At 40.7% G+C, this 19,564-nt stretch overlaps 1 protein-coding gene across 30 annotated transcripts in view; it reads right to left on the reverse strand.

Moving 5' to 3' along the window:
* Positions 1-19,352, reverse strand: part of kif1aa (kinesin family member 1Aa) — a 49,783-nt gene extending 30,431 nt beyond the window's left edge. For 11 of the 30 annotated variants that reach the window (XM_031311647.2, XM_036007199.1, XM_031311646.2 and 8 more), the window contains exons 1-13: positions 18,981-19,351; positions 17,046-17,215; positions 5,541-5,614; positions 5,136-5,318; positions 2,312-2,377; positions 1,863-2,041; positions 1,491-1,602; positions 1,154-1,231; positions 934-999; positions 831-848; positions 644-722; positions 484-562; positions 101-243 (exon numbers count right to left, since the gene is read on the reverse strand). In XM_031311647.2, coding sequence (XP_031167507.2) covers positions 101-243; positions 484-562; positions 644-722; positions 831-848; positions 934-999; positions 1,154-1,231; positions 1,491-1,602; positions 1,863-2,041; positions 2,312-2,377; positions 5,136-5,318; positions 5,541-5,614; positions 17,046-17,151 — 1,183 coding nt within the window. In that variant the 5' untranslated portion in view covers positions 17,152-17,215; positions 18,981-19,351. Of the gene's footprint in view, positions 1-100; positions 244-483; positions 563-643; positions 723-830; positions 849-933; positions 1,000-1,153; positions 1,232-1,490; positions 1,603-1,862; positions 2,042-2,311; positions 2,378-5,135; positions 5,319-5,540; positions 5,615-17,045; positions 17,216-18,980 lie in introns of all 30 variants that reach the window. The other 19 variants (XM_036007204.1, XM_036007201.1, XM_031311653.2 and 16 more) reach the window with 4 other exon arrangements.
* Positions 19,353-19,564: the final 212 nt, after the last annotated feature.

Here is a 19,564-nt window from a genome sequence, read left to right on the forward strand (position 1 = left end):
GTGCATGCTAACTACAGGATCTGAAACCATTACACAGGTTTGATATTACATCTAGATATAGCCCTATATGGTCACATGAACCCAATAAATGATGCCTTACTCTCAATGATGTCACCCAGGCCCTGGGCGAAGAGGAGGTCTTTCAGACGAGACACCTCCTCCTTCAGCTCTCGCACCAATCGGTTGTTGGGATCCTCATTGATAACGGCGTTACAGCGAATCTGTTTGGCGCGGTCTGCGTACCTGTGGGTATAAGGGAGAGATCATTGAGCATGTGATACAGGTGAGGGAGGAGAAAAAAAGACACACACACATCCAAAGGATTCTGCAGCCTGGCACTGCAGCTGCAACTCACGAAGGAGGTTTGAAATTTGAAACTGATGCAAGCCACAGAGGTGTACTACGCAACACTTTGGTCTCAATGGCATCAATGCCCCTCAAAGCCACATTTAGCAGCTATGTGGGAGGAGAAAAGGTGTTTACCTGAGTGTGCTGAGGGTCTCATCGTAGTTGATGTCAGCTGGACTTAGGGCAGCTACCATCGCAGTACGAGAATTCCCCCCTGACACAATGAAGACGAAAAAACGCTTTAGTTTCAGTTTTTGGAGAACTAATGGATCACTAAGAGAAATACTGTTCATACCCAAATTTTCTCTCAGTAGCCAGGTCAAAACTGAATCTCTGTAGGGGATGAAGCTTTCCACCTTCTTCTTCTTTTTATTCTGTGTATCAAATTGAAACAAACAAATAAAATCATTGTATTTATTGCCATTACGTTTTTACTATACTATAAAAAAAAAAAATAACACTAAATAATTTAAATAAATTACCTTATTCGGCCCAGAGTCCTGAAATTAAGTAGAAAGTAAAATTACGTTTATTCTTCATAACACTTGCCTTATCTTACAGTGTACAATATGCAGATATACATACCACTTCTGCCAAAGCAGAGATGACTTTCCCCAGTGTAGTTAGAGATTTGTTGATATTTGCTCCTTCCTGTGATAGAGCAAAAAGCAGAGGATGATATTGATATTGAAAATAAACACACTTATTAGTTGCTTTAATATGGATTAAGTCATAGTAATTGTTTCCCATTTAGGCAAGAAAATGGGTTTTTAGAGCTGTGATGACTTTGAGGGAAACATTTCACCTTAAGCCGAGTCCCTTTGGCTCCAGTAGAATCTGCCCTCTCACTGCCAGCCAAATCCACCAAACTTATTTTGCTGACCTGCAACAGAACATCCAATAATTAGACTGCCAATAAATAACACATTAGGCGATAAAAAAGCTAGAGCTACTCATCTTTATTCTAGAGACATACTTCATTAAAGAAGCATCTTTACAATGTTACCTTATCATTACAGTATGACCTTCAAGCAATCATTGATTTCCAATTTACGACAAGATTTTAATCAGTGTCATCAATCAGCTCATAGAGGCAACAGCTCAATGTTAAATACATTCAGTCAGGATGGGAAAAAAACTACCTTCTCAGAGGTGTTATCAGTCTCAGCATCATAGCGTTTCTGGGTGAATATGATGTTAAAGACAGCATGCGAGCGACTGCTTGTCTCATTCATGTTGGTGGCAGCCACCGTCCTGCAGATACAGTGAAGACATTTTTATTAGTTTGTGCAGAAATGCTCCACATTTGTATAACAAGAAGAATGTCTTTTAAAATGACAGAGCAAATTATTAGTTCTGTTATTTCTATTGTAGGTCCGAAAAACGTAATAAAGAAACATAATAGGATATAAATAATGAGCTGAATCTTTGCATACATCATAAAGAGCTTTATTTTTTGAGTGCCAGCACTGACAGCAGAGTGAAGTGCCTGAATGAATAAACAGCTCCATCACCTGGCCTTGTTGCCAGAGTCCATCAGGTCCTGGATGTCATTGTAGGCAGTGACAGCCAGTTTGGACAAGTCCTCCACATAAGGTCCCATCAGAGGATGTTCTCGGACACGCAGGTTCCCTTTATTTTTGGGGTTCAGTAAATCCCGCACACGTTCACAGTAGATTTCCATGTAGCTTACCTGTTCAGATTCATAATATTAGCTTGAACATTCATAACAGGTGTCAGGTTTAGGTTCACATACCGCAGACGTCTATTTGCATTAATTGCATTAGTAGTATTGGTGTTTGTGTCTACATGCCTAAGGACTGCAGATAGAAATATTCGGCTGAACTCATACAATACATCTCTTCTCTTTTTGTTAGATTAATGATTTGTGTACATGGTCCCTGACAAATAAATGTATAAACTAAAATGGAGGAGCTAATGACAGAGGGCATGCAATGCTTACCTCCACAGAATAGGACATGCTGTTGTCTGCATTGTCATTAAACTTGGTAAAAAGATCTTCACACAGCTGTAAAGGAGAAAAATAAGAACATTATTTCCACAATAGACATTCAAACTCATCTTACCTTTCATGTATTACAGTACTGGGGTCTCATTTATAAACGTGGCGTACGCACAAAACGGGGCTGAAAATGTGCGTACGCCACTTCCCACGCAAAGGTTGTGATTATAAAAAAACAAACATAACGGAAGAATGTGCGGTCCTCCACGCAAACTCTAACCCATGCGTACGTACATTTCGGGTACTGAAATTTCGGTTCACTGGGTGGTGAACTGAAGTCAGACTGCAGAAAGTAAATATGGGAATAACGATTACTTGTAATATTTTCAAGTATTGATGCCTCACGCACATTTTTTCACTCCATATCATCCACGTTACCATGAAGATTAAATCCAGCAGTGTTATTTGCGCTTGTACTGAGTGATACTTGTTCCATAAAGACCAACTCAAATGGGGGGGGGGGGTGAATACCACTAGTTGATGCTGTGATTTTGGCAAGGTGTTAATAATCACAATATGTTGTAAACATATCAATTCTGCAGTGACCCCATGCGTAACGCTGCATGATGGCACTGCTGGCCCTGCAGGAGGACTACGCTAATGGAAGAATCAGGAGAGAAAGAGACTTCAGGGACCATGACGATGACTAATGGCTAATATGCTGATTTAGATTCCCTAAAACTGTGCTCTTGGATCTATGTACTGAAATTGAGTCCAGTAGAGAGGGCAACGCGCCGGAACCGTGCCATCCCGGTCCAAATACAGGTCCTCACCACTCTGGGGGAAACTGGCTGTTTCCAGAGGGAATTGTCAGACAGCTAAGTGTTTTTTTTATTATAAATATTATATATAATCTTCAACTTTATCACTAAGGCTTGTTTGGATATAATATATAGTTCTGTTAAATCGTATTATATATGTCTGGTATATCAAAGCTGTCCCCGAGTGCCATAATGCCTGCCGTTTTGGACATATTATTAATACATGTAGTTATAGATCAGGTTTCCCTACACTGTGCAAGAACAGGCCGAAATTATAATTCAATTTGCAGCAATTCCTGAACGTCTGAGAAGTTTTTTCTTTTTTCTCCGCCAGTCATCATGATTCGGTGTAACAACTGCCAGTGTCATTAACATACTGATCAGCATTCATGAGGAGCTTTGCATTGACTATTTATGGTTAAAAATGGGCGTGTACACGGCGGGATAAGAGGCTGAACCACGTACGCACACCCCTAGGTAATCTCTGATTTATAAAGGGAACATTGCTTACAGATGTGCGTACGCACGGTTTTATAAATTTGGCATACGCCATTTTGGGCTTTTCGGCGTACGTACACGTATAGTAAGGATCCTACGCACAGTTTTATAACTGAGACCCCAGGTCAGGTAATCATACTGGCCCTCATTTATGAAACATGCGTACGACCAAAAACAGGCGTAGGACGGGCGTACACCGATTCCTACGCAAAGCAAGGGATTTATCAATTTGAACGTGAGCGTAGGCTGCGATAAAATCTCACGTCTGGTCTGAACTCGTGTACGCAAGTTTTGGAGTCAGTGTGGACTTGCGGTGCAGCATATACAAAGTTTATCAGGAGAAGGAGAAGTCATCAGTTGATCACTTGTCAGCAATGGCAGATCTGGCTCTTTTAAAAGAACTCTATTCGCCGGTACAACAGTGCACACGTACGCGCACGGGCCACGGTGGAGCGCTCCATCGGATTGATTAAGGGCAGATGGCTCATGGTCTTGCATCAGAGGGGGGACCCTACTATACATGGCAGAAAAATTCTGCAACATAGTTTTAGCCTGTGGGGTTCTGGAGCCAGATGACCTGATGCCCAGAGAGCAGAGTCCAGCACAGCCCCAACTGGGGGCTATACGAAGGAGACAGGATATTATTCCTCGCTTTTAAAAGGTATTGTATTATGTTTGGCAATGATAGCCTACTCAATACAGGAAACATGACGATGCACAACATTTGTATTTATTCTTCAGGTTTTCGTTTCTCTTTTAAAGTGTTGTTAATGGCCACAAGTGAACGGTTTATTTCTGCCATTGACCGAGTTATTTCGGCTTGTTTTTCCGGGTCGGGGTGGTGGTCCAGCACGGGGGGGGGGGGGGCGGGGGGAGGACACACGCTCTCCCTCACAGCTGTTGCCTGGCTCTGACTCATGAAAAAAACACGAGAAAAATAAAAGACACCGCATAAACTCCGCTACTGTGTGTTCATTTAAATATAGGTAAACCATATAGGCCTAAGAGATTGCAATATAAGCCTGTATATTACTATTAGGACTATAGCATACATATGTCAAGGATGTATAAATTAAATAAACTTCAGCTGGAGTCCAATTTACTACGGCAACACTGTTGACTGCATCAGTGATCTCTTTCCATACCGCATTCTTTCTACAGCCTTTAATAACAGTTTTCAGGCTGACAAATAGTGAACCTGAGATATCAGGGTTTCAATCTCCACCTCTGAAAAGAGCCGCTTCTCAGCCGGATTATGTCGTATCTCCATGTCGTAAATTGTAGGGGCGAGGCCTCAAAACCCAGAATATATGGGGGCGTGATATTTAAATTATGATCGTTTCCAGCCGCTGCATTTATCAATGTACGACCATTCTTACGCTCTGATTGGTGTGATACGAACGTTTCATGAATCACACGTGAAGCCTGTTGTAAGAGGATTTCTGCGCTCATATCTGCGCTCGTTTCTGCGTTAGGTTGATAAATGAGGGCCAATAAGTCTGTACCAGGGGAATGATTCCTTGTTGATCCTTGACATCCTGTTTCCCCATCATGGTGTAGGACTTGCCAGCGCCTGTCTGACCATAAGCAAAGATGCAGACGTTGTATCCCTCGAAGGCGTGCAGCAACATTTCCTCTCCGATGTCTTTGTACACTTGCAGCTGAGAGGCAAAGTTGATGTCCTCTGGCTGTGGACAGAGATCAATAATCAGCCACTGAAATCCTAAACTTTCTCATAAAGCTGACAAACGCAACATAAAGCCAAAGTGAAGCAAATGTGTGTGTGTGTGTGTGTGTGTGTGTGTGTGTGTGTGTGTGTGTGTGTGTGTGTGTGTGTGTGTGTGTGTGTGTGTGTGTAATATTGGGGTGTCTGTACAACATTTGCGCTGCCGGGGTGAGGAAAGGGTTACCGAGGTGTGGGACCAGTAGGAGTAATCAAAGTTGAAGCTCTTGTTGTCTTTGGCCTGCTTGGGGTTGATGATGGCTGAAAGACAGGACAAGGAACACGAGTCAGAGGGAGGGTGAAACTGTATCTGAGCTGTGTCGGTGTCATGTTGTGCTAATAGAACTGGAAAGGCCTTAGTCGCCTCCTCTTTCTGTACCCATAGTCAGATGTATTGTTTGGGCCTCTGCACTACAGCAAAGCATTAGACTGCAGATGTATTGGGACAAGAAACCTATTGGCAGTTTTTGGAAGATGAACACACACCCCCCCCAATAACACACACACACACACACACACACACGAAAGGTGGTAGTATGGACTGAAATATATACTTCGTGTTATATCAGTTGCCATCAACTTATTGTACAGTATTCCTGTTGCTGTAAAAGATGCCATTTAAACGTAACCACAGCCTCTTTGCCCGTATTAAGAATGTTTTTTGTTTTGTTTTTTTTGTGGCATTTTTACGCCTTTATTTCTAACAGGGCAGCTTTAGAGAGAGAGAGGGGGAATGACATGCAGCAAAGGGCCTCAGGTCGGAACTGAACCAGCAGCCGCTGTGTCGAGGTATGAGCCTCTGTATATGGGCGTGCGCTCTACCAGGTGAGCTACCCTAGTTCCCTTAAGAACATTGAATACAACAGTAGAAAATACAATCAATACAAACTGTATGACAGTATAGGAAATATCATGCACATCAAAAACATTAGAAATCTTCAGTATAGCCCTGCTGGTGGCCCTGTGAGGCTGGAACACTAATTGAACCAAAACACAACATTTATGGACAAATAAGGAACTATTTTGCAAGTTTTACTTTCTACTTTCAAATGTACAGTTTGGCCTGAGGGCGGTGCCAGATTAAAAGACCATGTTGTTACCTACCAGGTTTCTCTATCTACCAGTGGCCATTTTAGGACAGCACAGGCTCAGCTCATCTTTCAACAGCCTCAGACGGAAACAACCATCAGTCCTGAGCTGCACTTCATCAGGCTCAAAATTCTGTCTTAATGGATTTTATAATATTCATTTATTCCAGACTGTCAGAGAAGCGCTGATATAATTTGAGCTCTGTGTGTTTCCACCGACTGTAGTGAAAGTCAGAGGTGTTTTTCAAAATGAGTCAAATTAAAACTTCCATCTTTCTAATCAAACAGGAAAATACATTTTCCCATTATACATGAACTACTTTAAATTATTATTAGAATAATTATTCTTAGTGATTTATGATGGCCAGTGTTGTATTTTGTTTTTAATCACAGAGAATCCCGACTAATGTTCTGGTAGATTTCCATCCCCAGGATGATGACTCTGATCAAATCGCTTCCTACTGATACAGTATCTGTCCTAACTTGACATTAGATATGTCTGCTCTGTGACCTTTCACAAACAAAATGTAGGTACTCGTTCACTTTATGATATGAATGACACCTATCTTTTTTTGGTTCACTTCATCTGGTAGTTGTTATTATGTTATCACATTGTATTCTAGAGGTATTTGCTTTTTAGTACAGTGTAGCTGATAAGGCTTGTTTGCAGCTAATAAGCTTTATACGTACAGTATATGCATCTAGAAAGGTTGCGCAATATCATGAATACGTCAAAACAATGCCTAAAGAAAACATAACTTTTTGATATATTAATTATATATTATATTATATTTTCTTGTCCAAATGTATAACTTCTGGAATAATAAATTTGATCTGACAACAGACAACTGAGCCATCTGAAAGAATACTATTCTCAAAAAAAACATGCAGCAAGAGAGAGTTCTGTAGAAAAATGCTGTTAAATAAAGCTTGTGTAATGGGATGCTAGGGCCTACTGCAAGCTCATTTTTATGATTTAGAGACACAATTTACAATTACAATTCACATTGTGTACTTAAAGGCAAAATATCAGATACAGAAATGCAAATGACTCTGGTCTTTCTAAAATCATCTACCAAACTCAAGTAACAATATACAACACAACACATGAACAATATATGTGGTGTGGTCTGGTGATGCCAACTATTTAAATGCTTCCTCCCTGCTCCCGGAGCTCCAGACACCATTTTCCCTGCTAATGCAGATGTGGTCGATAATAGAGGAAAAGGCCCAGAGCTAAGTACACTCTCAAGTAAGTGTACACACTGTTATTTCCTTTCTACACTGCTACTGTTTCTAGCTATGAAATATAGGCCAGTGTGGCTGACGTGGGTTTCTGGTTTCAGGCCCATTCATCCTCACCATGACAAAAAGATGAGGCCTTGTTTGCTGGGCATGACGTGACCAGTTACCTACGAACATAGATCCATTACAGTTTACACACAGTGCCCTATTTCATATTCATCAGAAATCTGCACTTATAAAAAAACATGGTTTGCTGCTAACCACAGCCACAGAATCAATTTGATTAATTAACTCGAAATATTTTCCATACTGCTCATTTCCCCTACAGTGTCTCCTGCCACAAATGGTCTACTACAGTAATGTGTCAGAGACATCATGACATCACTAGATATTCTACTTAGAATTGGAGGGACAGCTAACATTAATCAAGCAATGGTCATTAATCCATCCACTCATCACATTTGTGTATGAGTGACTGTGTAGACTTCACCCTTATTACCTGTTTCAGTGAACTCTGCTGTTGTTGGCCATTGCAAAGACTGCTCACATATTCTGAAATAAGCTGCGGCCGTGCATTTGTTTGCAACTTAGAATAGAAATTGAATAAAACGCTACTTAGAGTCTTCGCACCTGTCCTAAATAACCACATTCCAAAGAAAATGCAGTTTCTGTGATGCAGGTGAAACACCTTGCTTACAATATCTTGTAAAAAGAATCAAACTATTACTTTTGTTTTTATACTGCATTTCTGATATGTAACATCCCTCCTATCATTGATAAAAAAGAGACATTTAAGAAGATTCCTCCTCCCAAAATGTCTCAAGCTGCCACGTGGTGGAAACAGGAAAGAAAATGATTGACTTTTCAAAAAAAAAAAAGACCTCATTCTATAAAATCGGGATTCTATAACAGAAGAAAGCCATCAAATAAACCCAATTTAAAAGGATACATGGATTCATTTACCAAACCTTTCAAATGAATAATCTGTAATGATCTAACTATCACCCAGAAGCAGAGCCTCCGCAGTACAACATCCTCTCGTTGATTTCTCATCTCTGATTGTGGTATGATTCATACAAGATCCCCCCCCCCCCCAGATAAGGTTATTACTTTAGAGTGACAGTTATTGGCAGAATATACAAGTGTTATAGGGAGACATAGGGCAGCACTGCACTCAGTAGCTTGGGTGACGTTGTCAGCGGTCACAGCTTGCTTGTGTGAGGCCAGTTTTACACAGAGCACGTCTCCTATCTTCATCATACTCCCTTTTACTACCTGTCTTCTTTGTTTATGATGGAAACGCTTTTTAATTACAAGTTGTTGAGTTTTATAGATGACGCCAGGTCTTGAAGTCATGTCACTGCATGGGGGCAAACTAATTAGACGGGGTACAACAACAACTCATTTCTCTTCTGGCGGTGTGCTCACAGACTAGAGGTGGTCAGGAGTGTATGCACATATCCACAATATGTACACTTTTATCTGCATAAAGCGTACGCCACTGATATTTACACTTATTTTAACACAGCACAAATCACAGCACAAGCACAATCTTTGAAAGAGAGAAATAATGAGTAGGAGACATGATATACAGTATAAGCTTGCTATATGTAATGTTTTTATTTTTAAGAGCCAACTTTCTAAAAATCTGATTTTGATGCCTGAAATATGATCCATCCAAAAAATAATCCACCAAATAGACCATTTTAAATAAATGGAAACATGCTCTATTGTTGTTAAATGAACTGACTGGAATGGCAGCAAACTCCTGCCAACGTAGTGTGAATGAATTACTTCTGAACACAGAAACCACTTATTGGACACTGATATATATATATATATAAAATATAAAAAATAAAAAATAAAAAATAGTGCAGTTAAAATATAGGGATTAGTATACAGTATATAGTATATACTAGTATAGCAGTATTTTGCAAAACTGCACCACTGCTCCTGGTTATCACTGTCAGCGACGCCCACATCTTTTATCCTAATTATTGTGGTGATTATCTGCATTAGTAAATTTGAGTTGTTAAACATCATATTTTCAGCATCCTATTATGGCACATTCCATGCTTGTCTTTGTCATAGCTGCTGGGTCTTCATAATTGTGACTGAGCGATGCTGGTCGACTGTCACGGATGACCTGCCCCAGTCAATAAGAGAGGAAATGTGGCTGCGTCAGCAGGTCTCGCGGAGGGGATGTGAACCCACTGACTGGAGACTGGAGGAGAGCCACGCTGATGCTATATTCAGCAGCAGCGGCAGCACTGTACAGTAAGTGGTATGTCTGCTGCTATATGTCTGACTTCTATACCAGTTTATAAAGCCTAAGACACTTACTATAAGACTATAAGTCTTTAACGTTTTAAGCCAAGGACCCGTTTAACTGAAAGAGAGATGGAGCAGGGACCCCCTACTACATATACTGTAGAAAATGAAGTTGCATATTGAGCTGGGCCTACAATAACGTGTAGGGTGGCCTAAAGCCTTTATACATACCTTTTTAGTGTACAGAATACTAAGCTATTAAATAATTGTTGGTATGATTTTATAAATCATGTTTAAATGTTAAACATACATGTGGCACAGTGAATCCTTAGGATTAATTGGATCTGTGAATAGCTATTTTAGAGACTACCTTACCTATAGGCCAGTAAGCCTATCATCAGTGGGGATTTATATTTGCTATTAATATGTTGGATTCATGTTAAGACTTTTAAATTTTTGAAAAAACTTTCAAAAATGAAAAATAATTTGGAGACCCCCTAGGGGTCCCAGACCCCCTGTTGAAGATCCCTGCTATAAGACACACTTTTGTCTATGCCAAAATTAGTAAACCTTATGATAATAAGGTCTTTAATTGTGCTAAAATTAGAATTAAGAGAAGCAGCATGAATTCACTCAATCTCCCATAAAATAAACGAGATTTTTGTGAATGTGTTTACAGGGGGAGTGTCTACATTCAAACACATAGAATATACCACAATAACATACATTTGCAGGAGTTGGTAAAGTATATACACAGATATTCTGAGTCAGTCCATTCACAAAATGTCTTACAAGTTTGTTGCTGCAATATAAATCTAAATCTATCCACCAAGTGTATGCACCCAACAGTCCACTAAAGAGAGGCCCATTTTTTCTTGAGGTTCATCCCCTGCATCTTAATTAAGGTCAGCGTGGGAGGGAAGATCTCTCCAACAACAAGATTATTGCCATTCTCCTGCTTTGTGGGAACTGGGGTATTTGCCCACACAAGAGTGTCAGAGAGCACAAAGCAGAGAGTGAGACTCACACACAAAAACCCACTCCTTCTTCATCTTCCTTTCCTCAGCCCAGACTACAAAAAGACAAGGGGGCATTTATACCCTGCCTCTGTAGCCCCTCCAGACACTGCAACCAATGGGCTTTTTCATGACATCAGTCTGCTCACATCCTCCAGCCCACATCCAGAGCCATTGACTCAGTTTGTAAGAGAACAATCTGCTCTGCTGAAAGACCTGTCTGACATTGAAAGCGTCTTTGTGTTCTCTGTGGATCTGACCAACAAGACGTTTTCTAGTGCTGTTGACATATTGATAAACTCAGTTTAATTTCTGGATTTTAAGGTAGATTGATTAAATAGAAGCATGACTTAGGCCTCACAAAATTTGTAAAGCCCACTGAAATGTTCCTTTTCACTGAAACTTTAACTGCAATTTACCAGCTTGTAGAGGTGATTTATATAGTGGGGAATCAAGCCCACAAGCTCAGATTTAACTAGATCCAGGTCTGAGAAGATCCTTTGCACCTTCTTATGTTACTTATATTAGATATCATAACTATTTCCGATTTGACTGCGATAAATAAATCAGAAAAATTCACATTGTGCCATTCGCATCACCCACTTCAAGTTCCTGTCTTTGCATTGACTTTGTATGCAATCAAGCCGCGCAATTTGTGTGAAACGTGGGCGGTGTGAACACAGCATAGAGTTTTGCCAGTGGCAGTGTTAACATTTTCAAACCGGTTTGATATTAATATAGTAATAAACTGTATTTATATAGTGCAATTCATGCACAAAATGCAACACAGTGCATAACATTAAAACAGATAATCATAACATTTATGAATAAATAATGTATAAAAACTTTTATTATTAAAAATTAAAACAGCAGAAAAAGACAAAATGTAACAACCATCAGCTAAAACCACTTGATTTGAAAGTTTAATGCTCTGAACCCGCAATTTCCACCAACTGCGGATCGGCTCCGCTGCGTGTCGGCTCCGTGCTCCGCTGTCCTTCAATACCCACCAGGTCTGGATTTGTTGTGGAATGGCTGCGGCCAGGGACGTCGTTAGGCCTATTTTAGGGGGGCTGAACCTACCCCAAAATGTTCCTAAGCCCCCCTAAATAATAATAAGAACAACAATAACAATTCGATGTATCCTCATTTATATTTAGCCGCAACAAATGATATATATCCAGCTACAAAAAAATAGCCGAAAAGTACGAAGTTAGACAGAAGTACAGAGAGTCGTTGTGCTATCAAGATGATGCACCGTACCGTCTCGTTGCATTGGTGGGAACTGGCAGCTTTCAGAGCGTTGCAGACCGGCGCGTTGCAAGTAACTGGGGGATTCATCTCGTCTCGTCGCTACTCTTTGGTCTGAACTCGCTATGCACCCCCCCCACACAAACACACACCGATACACGCTAATGGTGAAAGGAAAGTTGATTACACCTAGCGTGATACAGAGTGAAATTGTAAGTTGTTTTTAATGGCCTGCTAACCTTTAGCTACGTTTTCTTGAGGTAAAGGAAAGGGGATATTTTCGTTTGCTATGGAAAACTAAAGTCTAGCTAGAGTGAACGAGGGAAATACAAGAAATGGTTAACTTAGCAAGCTAATCACAACTCTTTATCCATTGCCAATAATATAGCCTATCTCTATAGTAGGAATATTCTAAAACTATATCAATCCCCATAGAATGTTGTTGTCACTGAAAACTAAAGTCATCGGGTCCCTGTTAATGCTAATATATCGTTGTATCCTTCAATTCATTGAGCAGATGAGATGGATATGGAAGATATTTCAGCAGAGAGAGAAAGAGAAGCAGGAGATTGGCAGGGCAGTTGATTCTGAGGGAGCCGGTGTGATTGAGGTCAGTAGTGGTCTACAGGTTTAAGGATTGTTTTGTAACAATAAGCATTTGTTGGCAGGCCTAGGCACTATGCATAGCCTAAACTAAATTATTTCATTATATTTATTATATATGCTAGCTATATTCTAACCAATTTAACTTTCTTCATTCATTGGCTGTGATAAATTAAATACATATGTAGATGTTGCCTAAGGCTAGGCTAAATATGAGGACATGCCCACAGATGTGAAAATAAAATGAAAGCAATCCTACATACAGTAAACATTACTCCAAATCTTTTATTCCTTCCGCCATCAGGTTATTGTATTTAGACAGTAGCCACTTTAAATAGGATCCGTATCAATAGCTTACATGATAAAGTATGCAGTGATGCCTATTATGCCTATTTTTTTTCTTTTTCTTGTACTGCTATTTGTCATATTTGTTTAACTTACCAACTTATTAGCTGTCTGGCCTCTGTTTGTCAGCTTTTGGACATTTTGGATGTTGTTTCATGTGACCAATTTGCATTTCGAAGTCATGAAATTAGCATCAGGGTTTTGTTTTATCTTAAAGGATAAGACAGGAGGAACAGATTAGAAATGGAAGAAGAGGATATGTCTGTCACTTTTTACTTGTTAACATATTGGTTTCTTGACTGGTTGTTAACCTAAGTGTAGCTCTAATACAGTAACAAAAGATGTGAGTGCAAAGATTTTGCAAACGCAAGTTACAAATACCCTGGGGGCTAAGCCCCCCCTGTCTTTCAATCCTAGTGACGTCCCTGGCTGCGGCCATGACTGACAGCTGAAGTCACTAGGACCCACAAGATCTCGCGAATTCACGTATGATCGCGCAATATAACAGGATGTAGTTTCTATAAACAGAACCACAAAACCAACAACAGTTTGTTTCAGGCCTGTCTCCGCCCATTATGACGTTTTCAAGGTGTAGTGCAGGGAAATATGATCTGCCGTGAGCACGGTGTATTTTATTTAGAAAATTAACTGGATGTTTTATTTTGTTTCTGTGCTCGACTTCCTGTCCCGCACTATCTGCCCTGAGCTGAATTGCTGCGGAGCTCTCCAGCGTCCGGCAAAAATAGAAGCTCTGCGTATCTGCTCCGGAGGGCTGAATCACCGGAGCTGGGACGGAGTCGGAACGCAGCCGTTCTTCAGTGGAAATACACACACTGACTTTAACAGAAACCTGTTGACTCCGCCGCCGTTCCAGAGCGGATCCGCAGCTGTTCCGCAGCCGGTGGAAATTGAGGATTACCCGCAAACATCCAGTTCATTTTCAAAATAAAATACACCGTGCTCACGGTGGATCATATTTCCCTGCACTACACCTTGAAAACGTCATAATGGGCGGAGACAGGCCTGAAGTCAACAGTCACAATAATCTCCACAAAAAAGGGAGATCAGCAGGTCAGCACAGAGTTGTTTCCCCGCTACTCCTCTGGATGGAAACAAACTGTTGTTGGTTTTGTGGTTTATAGAAACTACATCCTGTTAAATCGCGCAATCATACGTGAATTCACGAGATCTCGTGGGTCCTTGTGACTTCAGCTGTCTGTCATGGCCGCAGCCGTTCCGCAACAAATCCGGACCTGGTGGGTATTGAAGGACGGCGGAGCACGGAGCCGACACGCAGCGGAGCCGATCCACAGCCGTTCCGCAGTTGGTGGAAATAAGGGGTAAGACTTCCAGGCAGATGGTTCCAGAGTTTTTCAGGTGTAATTAAGGAAGGCTGCCTCTCCATGCCTTTTAGTTCTGACCTCAGGAACAATCAAGAGTAAGGGACCTAGCAGGCACATATATCTCATCCATGTCAGACAAAACCAATCAGTGATTAAAAAAAAAAAAAGAATTTGAAAATTAGTTTTGTGACAGACAGAATGTAAAGATTTTACGATTGGGAAAATGTGGGTAGTAGCGGGGGTTTACAATAACTGACTGATTGATTGATTGATTGATTGATTGAAATGACATATACTGTTCTGGTTCAGCCGGTTTTCATAAAATCAAACCGGTTTTAACTTGTACACTGACCGGCAAAACCGGAAATTGACCCAAATCTAGTATATGTTTTTACAATGGCTGCTGTGCTTTGACAGCCTGATTGACTTTATATACTGTTGAATGAGCCACAGTACTGTACAGTTTGTATTGCAAAACTACTATGGTGGGTTCTCTCAAACACCATTTAAGAATAGGATAGTGAATATGGCAGTGATAAGCAGGAACTGTCCAAATTAGCATAACATAAAGAACAACCAGACACAGGGGCGGACTGGGACAAAAATTCATCACTGTAGTCACACCAGCCCACATCACCACGCCCATGCAGCCCCACCCATGGACACGTGCATTCACTAATTACATTTGTGTACAGATGGTAAAATAATATAAGCAGTACCTTATGTAACAGATTTTTAAACATTTAATGTAAGTAACTGGCAAACAATGCTTACTTCTTTTTAAAGAGCACACGTTTATAACAAATTTACACATACTGTCGGTTTGTATGCTGTTACTGTCATTCTCTACAATATGTTGTTCTTTGTTGTCACTGTCTGTCTGTTCGATTGTCCGTGTTTCTCTCCGTTGACACTGTACATATTGTCTGTCTGGTTCTCCATCTTTTCACCCGTTTTAACTCTCTAACTCTGCAATTTAAATGTTTTTATGGCTGATGATTGTGTGATTATACTTCAGGGTTTTTCCTTGCTCAGAATTGGTCTTTGAGGGAACACATAAAGCAGGGGGGTCTGGTCTCCCCCAGGAAATTTTGAGGATAAAAGACTTCAATTCCTACATTCTGATACATTAGAATGTATTAATTAAATTACTTACAAAAAAAATTACAAAAACAGAACACACTTACACACAACTTACAGATTTAATCAAACAGGACACCTCCAAGGACTTTTCCGAGGTATCCACACTGTAAATATATTCCCTGTGGTCTATAGTGCCTTTGATCTACGTTTACACTGCTAAAGGAGACACTGCTGACAGCAAAATATGCATCGTCCACTGCTGTAGAGACAGAAGAAGGAGCTCTGTGCCAAGGCAATGACACCACTCTTACTGAAGGTGTCAAAAAATGTTGTCACCCTCATGCTGAAATCCTGCAGGAACCAATAATTCAAGTTTTTTTTTTATTGTAAGTGTTTAGTCTATCCGGAACTAGTTCATAAAATGCAACAAATCACACAGGTAAAATAAGATGGCCCAAAAAAGCCACCCAGCTTGTTGTCTAGTCACCCATGACATGAGGAAGGAGGGGGGAGATGGCTAAATTAGGCCAAACGGTAAATATTTCAGGAAGCCTCATCCATTATTGACAAATGGCTTTACCTTCCTAAGCAGACTACGTATCGAGTATCTTTCCAGTCTCCTCTCGACCAAAGTCCTCACTTTGCACTATATAACCCAAAGAATGTGGGGTGCTCTGAACTACATACCTCAAAAACATATGGCCACAAAAACAAATACAGTAGCTTTTGCAGGAAACTTTCCAGTAGCTAAAGGCAAGTACACAATAAGTCACACTCCCAAATGTTGTGGACAAAATCATGTTCAAAAATGTATCTTCTAATTTATTACTGTCCGTATTGAATATTTGCATTAGTGGCAGATTTGAATAGAAAGATTAATGTTGAAAATGTTGATTAAGGAGCCATTTTTAAATCTGGCTTAATCTGGCCACATAAACAGATAACAGGCCTTGCCCTAAATAAATATCAGGTCAAATGTGCAGGAGATTATGTCACCTACTGCATAATGTTCAAGAGATTTTCTCCTATCTCCTATGGTTTCTTAATAATCTTCTTATGAAATTAAAGCTGATAGTAAATACATTTTCTGCTCATATCACTTGTCTTGAAATAGGTATTGCTTGTTCACAGCCACTCCTGGTACTATGCAAAAGGGAATTATGTTTTCATTAAACCCCTCGCGCAGGGGGGTTAGAGGTCAAGATCAGGCATAGCTCAGAAAAGTCTGAACGTGTGCCTTCTGGTTGAAGAAGAATCCCCCAGCTCAAGCTTACATCTAGCTGGGTGCCTTCTGCCAACCACTTTCCACACTTCTGATACCCATGCAGTGTGAAGACATTGTTCATGCAATCTATGTTTCAGTATACATTAAAGACACTAAAAACATAAAATAAGTACACATGACACAGACTGTAGGTACATTTTAAGATCTTCTTAGAGTACTTACTGGTGGTGTTTCCAGACATCTGAATGATGCATTTGCTTTCTTTTCCGATCTCCCTTGAATTGAAGGGGCGGACACGTACCGCCACCTTCACAGAGGCCCCTGCCATGGTGCTTTCTTCCTAGCACCTTAGGGTGCCTTCTTTAGTACCCAGGTGTAGGGCCTGCAGGTCTGTAGAAGGGAGCAGATAGTGAATCTTAATGAATACAATTCCTAGTTTTATCAGTATGTATCAGTTAATTATGCAAATGGGATGCTGCAACAGACTTGTGCCACCTTTTTTGGCATGTGTTGTATGATATTATATTACGTAAATATGTTACAAAACTGAGGTCTTTTTTTCTTTTTACATTTTTGTTTTTACATTTGTGAGAGCAGAATATTACACCTTAGGGTTGACGTAATCAGCCCAATAGAGGAGGGAAGGGCTATGTGGCTGTAACATGAAAAGACCATGCATGGTCAGCTACAGCCAAGGGAGATGAATAATAAAGCTAGCAGTAACAAAAGAAGTGCAGCAGCAGCTAAATGTCAGGCTATTTCTCTGGATGACAATGGCTCTGAAACCAGCCTCAAATCCAGGGTCTGGCTCCATTCAGCAGCTCGGTTTAATCAACAACTCGTAACTCGTCATGCTGTCTCCTGAAAGACTAAATATGAACATTAAATCACTGTGTGGTGTCATCATGAGTGTATCAAGAGCAACCATGACTCATCTACTGTGGCGATCAAATTACAATTATTTAATGTTTTCATCAATAAGCTTTAACAGTGAGCAATATGATACAATTAGCGTTTACTGCATCCCTGGGGTCTAACTGCAAATATTATAAAGCTATCATCTCGAACTTTATTCATAATGTAATATATTACATGTTTGATGTTGTATCAATATTCTGAGTATGTTCCTATGCTTTGTGACTCAGATGTCTGTCATCATAATTGAGTGTTGTAAATTTGCTGTGTCACCCTGCTTCCTGGTACACCCTCTACAGCTGGCCCCTAACCCTTCATGTATGCAAGTAATGCTGTTACAATGGAGAAACTCTTTCAGTTTTTAAGGTGCTACTGTACTGTATTTTGAGGACAAATTGGGCTTCATTAAAAAAATAGACTGAATAATATAAAATATTCAACATCAAATTCAATATTGTTTTGATATCTGAAATGAAATGATGAAGATGAAATTCATAAAGCGTATCTTAATATCACCCACTGCAAAAGAATATCTTGTGTGAAAAAACAGTAGGCCTACTTAAAGTTCTGAAGATTAAAATCTGTTTTCCCCATCAACATCCATGTTCATAATCTTCTCATACAGATGCTCAGACCAATCAGCTGATGATGCAGCTCAGCTGGGCGGCTACCATTTTTCCGGTGACAAAGGCTTGTAATATACATCCGGATGCTGGTGTGTATTGGATCTTGACGACAGTTCGATACAATTTTACCTTGTTACTTATAAGAATGATTTAACTGGTGGCTTTTTAGCATGACAGCCAAGCCATACACGCCAGCTAAGGTGCCATATTTGGTTAGGCTTAAATTGATAATTCATTGCTGTAATTACTTTCTGTAAAAATAGCCTACTTCTTGCATCATTGTCATGGCTTATGGTACGCTAACATCTCTTCAGTTAAGCACGTCTAGTAGTTCACCTTTTGCCCAATGACAGGGCATTTATTCCTGTCGTCCTGCTCACATAATTAAAATACATTTTATCAAACAATATGCTATAAAATATGTGCTGTGTTGTGTTACAGAGCAGCTTTATGTCATTTAATCTCTATAGCCAAATATCTTTACGACATTGACAGCCTACTCAATGGCCGCACCCTACATCTCTTCCCTAGAGATTTAACACGAAGTAAATAAAGACTGCCTCGTTAAAAATGCATTACCGGCGGGACAATGGAAAAATAAAAAAAGGTTAACCCACCTCAGTGCCAATAACGTTTGCTCCCGTGTAGAGACCGAATTTGTCGTGCTCGGCTCCGTAGCTACTTCCACCTGCTCTGGTCTCCTCCAGGTCTGGCACTGGCCGTGCTAACAGCCTCCTCTCTCCATGAAAACGGGAAGGACTGAGGTTACCGCGGACTGGGTCTTGCACCCACCAACCCACCCCCCTCTGCCCTGCCTTGCCAGTTGGGACCCAGGAAGTAAAGGAAAGTGGCCGGTCGGTTGTTTGGATGTTCGGCCGCTTCTTCACGCTCCGAAGCGGTCAAAATGGCCCTATTGTCTGCCTGTCTTTGGTAAGGATGCTCGAGCTCCCCTGAGCCGGTGACATCACCACCGAGGGAGGTAACAGCATTAATGCAGTAGTGGGAAGAGAGAGAGGGAGAGGGGGATAGAGAGAGAGAGAGAGAGAGAGAGGGAGGGGGAGAGAGAGAGAGAGAGAGAGAGAGAGAGAGGGAGGGGGATAGAGAGAGAGGGGGGATAGAGAGGGAGAGAGAGGGGGGATAGAGAGAGAGAGAGAGAGAGAGAGAGAGAGGGGATAGAGAGAGAGAGAGGGGGGATAGAGA

The sequence above is a fragment of the Sander lucioperca genome, chromosome 11 (genome assembly GCF_008315115.2).
Source record: "Sander lucioperca isolate FBNREF2018 chromosome 11, SLUC_FBN_1.2, whole genome shotgun sequence".
Taxonomy (NCBI): Eukaryota; Metazoa; Chordata; class Actinopteri; order Perciformes; family Percidae; genus Sander; species Sander lucioperca.